The sequence below is a fragment of the Lutjanus erythropterus genome, chromosome 1 (genome assembly GCF_056507025.1).
Source record: "Lutjanus erythropterus isolate fLutEry1 chromosome 1, fLutEry1.hap2, whole genome shotgun sequence".
Classification (NCBI taxonomy): Eukaryota; Metazoa; Chordata; class Actinopteri; order Lutjaniformes; family Lutjanidae; genus Lutjanus; species Lutjanus erythropterus.
The window spans coordinates 22,985,963-22,990,236 of record NC_139317.1 but is presented as its reverse complement, the minus strand read 5'-3'; the positions used below and the strand labels follow the sequence as shown (position 1 = coordinate 22,990,236).

Sequence of the window (4,274 nt, the reverse complement as noted above, 5' to 3'; positions counted from 1 at the left end):
CTGTTCAGAGTCTCAGGGAACATCAGGTCTTTAAAGGGCAGTGACGTCAGTGACTCTGACACTAGACAGCTCTATAGATTTGTTTCAAACATTAGGATGGCTTCCTCCATGTCTGTCCAGCTTTGTGTTGTGCCCATAATTCTTGTGCACAAACAAAGCTTAGGCCTGTGATGAAAAGACACAAGAGCCCACTGTCAACAGCCGCTAATTGCTCCTCCGCCTCTATTATGTAGGGGTCTACAACCTGCAGAGTGAGATAAGCTTCTCATTCAGGTCTGTTCCGACCACGAAAATGTCAATCTGATCTCTAAAAGGAGAAAATGGCTTCCACTGTCCCACAGGCCTGCTGTTGTTCAGACTGATAGGGGAAGGTTGAGCTAAAAAACACAAAGGTTAAAAGGTTGTAGCCTTTACATTTACATGGGCTTAAATCCCTAACTAAACATTATAAAATAATTTGTTAAATGTTTTTAGCACAGGTGTTACTAATAACATATCAATGACTGCATTTCATTTTGGTATGTCAGCTCCAGGGCTCCAGTGCAGGCCTTTTTCACAGAAGATATTTTGACATGTAACAGGAGGAAAGATTGGTTCATGCAGAAGTGTCAGAGTGAGCTCAGAAGTACGAAATCATGTGATATTTATGTAGAATTTTTAGAGGTGAAACTGGGTATCTGTGGCATGAAAACCAAAAGACAGGCTATTTGTAATTATGGAGTGAATATCACCAGAATTCCTGAAGTCACTGGAAGGTATAAAGTGATAGAAAGAAACCAGAACCAGAAAACAGAACTTTAATTAGCATCGTTGGTAACATTTGTGTTTACCCTACAATTTCATGTCAAAATGGCTGCTGTGAAAAAGGTTTATTCACTGTAACACCTATTAGAATTAACACCTTTTTACTTTCATTTATGACATGGCTTTGCTAAATACTTGATTCTTATTGATCAATTACAGCGTTCTAAGGTCTGTTATTTCTGTATTGAAGACCGTTGTTATGAAGAACAGACTGTCGCTATGGGCACAGTCTGGATGAACAATAAAATCACTGTTAATTAGCAAACATAATTTTAAAATTACTATTTTGTCTCAAATTATTGTTTTTTTTTTTGGGTACAACCAACAAGTAGGATAAAGTGAGCAGGTCACTATTGCACTTAGTGCTCGTATCAAAATGGATTTTTTTTTAAGCAAACGTAACTCTCGTTTTTAGGGGTCAAATGATTGTATATGAAACATGAAAAACACAGACCTTTCTGTGATTAGAATAGTATTATTATTTTATTTCAATAAATAACCCCTTAATCATTACAGTTTTTCTTCTTGGTAGTTATTATACATATGTTATTTATTTGTTATTTATTTTGAATTTTCTGAATTTTTAAAAAATATTTTTGTTAAGATTTTCGTTTCGTTGACATTTTTTGTTCGACCGTTAAAGACAAAAAAGAAGCGACCCTTACGTACCCGGATGCCTGACGTCATATTGCTGAGACGCAGCCGTTAAGGACATGCATCGGACACAACTTGTTGAGTAACCGGTGTGGATTTAATAAACGTCTCATGATTAAACTGACGACACATCTTCACTATGTTGGCTTGTAGACGAAGCTTGAGCAGCACTGTGCTCTCTGCCCTCCGGGTTCTCAGCAGTAATCAAGTAAATACATTTTATTATCGGTCCTTGCGCTGCAGCTTCATCTGTGAAGCTAACTGACAGCTGTTTGCTAAAGTTGATGCTCGTTTGTGCCTCCTCAGGTTGTTGTTTCTGGACATGTGCAAAGATGGTTGTCCACACAAACAGACGGAGAAGTCCGCATCGCAAAGATACTGAAGGAGAAGTTTCCGCTAGCCTCGTCGCTCAAAGTGGTGGATATATCAGGTAAACTCAGATCGACCAAGAGAGCTAGCTAGCTGCGTGAAGCAATGGTGATTGACACGTTATTTAGTGAAGCTATGGTGATTGTTATTTAGTTATTTAGGATGACGCAACATCCGTTCTGAATGCAGGAACTTCAGTGAAGTCTAGCAAAACTTAAATTTAGATGGAGTAGATGCTCCCTTGACATCCAGTTCACTCTAAGATCAACAATGCATATTATTCCTTTTACCTCTAGTGCTGTTCATCCATCTAGACATATTTGGTGCGAGTTTCATCTGGCTTGTAAAGCACTTTGTAATTGTTCGTTTGATAGGTCACACATAACCTTTATTATTATTATCAGCCACAAAATTATGCTTGTTGACAGATTAAAACTTAATTGCACATCTTAAAACTCATATCTGGCGTTAAATATTGCATTTACACAGAAAATTAGTATTTTACACAACGCGTGGTGTTTGTTGTCCTAATGGACGTGAATGACACGTGGCATGTGGTATTCAAAGCACCAAAAACTTCAATTAATGCAGGAACTATTTTCTTAATAAACTGGTAGGAAATCATTCCTACATTTAATGCATCCATGATATAGACACCCTGTTATTATTTAGATCTGTTAAAATAAGGCTGTGTAGAAACCTGATGGTGACAGCATACATTTGGGAAATGACTGTGTTGTTTGTGTGATCCTGTGCTGTGTTTAGGTGGTTGTGGGGCCATGTATGAGATCCATATAGAGTCCAGTGAGTTTGAAGGAAAAAGGACCATTCAGCAACACCAGCTAGTCAACAAGGTAAGTCATATAACAATCAGTCAGACATATTACCTGTGGCAGTATAAAATAATGATTAGTACTAAGCTATGTGTCATAATGTACAGTTGAAATTTGGATTTATTAATTGCACTAAAACATATAGTATACTTAGCTTGCAGACATGTGCTGTGGTCCATATCGTACACAGACTGCAAGATTATCCTCTTAACTTCAGTGTTTACACTTGTAGATGTGTTTATACTTGTGAAAGTTGAATTTTACTCATTAGTGTGTTTTGTTTTGTTTTTCTCCACAGGCACTCAAGGACGAGATTCAAGGAATGCATGGCCTACGAATATTCACTGACGTTCCTAAACATTAGAGCAAGTCTCTCCATGGTTGACACACAACCTTTTGCTTTGTTCATCCTATCTGTTATGAATGTACAGTTTTAAAGAAAATATTGTGTAAAAAATAAATTCTATGATAATTGTTAATGTGCCAGTCACAGAAATGCAGAGATACATTGTCCCTGACAGTTACACTTTCTAAGTGTGAAGGAAATTTGAGATTATACTAAGATATCTTTTTTTAAGAAGTGAGGCATCTTCTCTGAGATGATGTATAAAACTGGTGAAGGCTGCCATACGCACAAAATGACTTGGTGAAAAGCTAGTTAAATGTCAAGTCATCGTTTCCTCTGAATGTGGGGTCTTCTCAGGGTTGATAATGATGCTGGTGTCATGATAAGCAGTTGAGGAAGTAATAAATACAACCACCGTGAATAGTGAAGACTTGCTACAAACCAAAAAATCATTTTGTGTAGCATGATTTTGCAATGTCAGTAACACAATTTATGTTAAAGTCCCATGAAAGTTGACCTTAATTTTGATTGCTAACCACTGGATTGCACTTGGACCTAGTATTCATGGTACCTATTCACTGATCATGCAAGTTGCAATAAAAAGCAGCTCCTTTCCCTTCACATGATTCTTACTTGATTCATTATACAACCTGTATTAAATGTTAATACTGTAAATATAAATGTGCAGCTGTTAGAAATCACGGACAGTTAATAATTTCAAATCTTTCCTGTAACAATTATTTTCATCTATTAATCTGTTGACCATTTTCTCCCTTAATCAATTAGTTATTTGGTCTGTAGGAGGACTGCAACTAACAATTATTTTCATAATTGATTAATCAGTCGATTATTTTCTTAATTAATTAATTAGTTGTGTAGTCAATGAAATGTCAGAAAATGGTGAAAATGTTGATCCAGTCCAAAATGACATCCTCACATGTCTTGTTTTGTCCACAACTCAAAAATTACCGTCAGAGAGGAGTAAAGAAAACAGAAAATATTCACATTTAAGAAGTTGAAATCAGAGATTTTTCTAATTTAAAAATGACTCAAAACAATTACTGTATTATCAAAAGAGGTACAAATTAATCTAATAGATGATTAATAGATTAATCATTGCAGCTCTAAATGTTTTCTGTTATTTATAATTATCCAGATTACATACTCCAGTTATATAGGGCCTTTACTTCCCGAGTATGTATATATTTATATATATGTACAGTACAGATATCATTCAAAATAAGGAGTACGATGCTTCACTTTTATTT

At 35.8% G+C, this 4,274-nt stretch overlaps 1 protein-coding gene across 1 annotated transcript; it reads left to right on the top strand.

Annotated features, from left to right (window-relative positions):
• The first annotated feature begins 1,487 nt into the window (after window positions 1-1,487).
• On the top strand, window positions 1,488-3,627 carry bola3 (bolA family member 3). The gene is made up of 4 exons (XM_084717252.1): window positions 1,488-1,666; window positions 1,765-1,888; window positions 2,593-2,681; window positions 2,959-3,627. Exons 1-4 carry the CDS (start codon window positions 1,598-1,600, stop codon window positions 3,022-3,024), a joined length of 348 nt encoding a protein of 115 aa, XP_084573378.1. The 5' UTR covers window positions 1,488-1,597; the 3' UTR covers window positions 3,025-3,627.
• The last annotated feature ends 647 nt before the right edge of the window (window positions 3,628-4,274 follow it).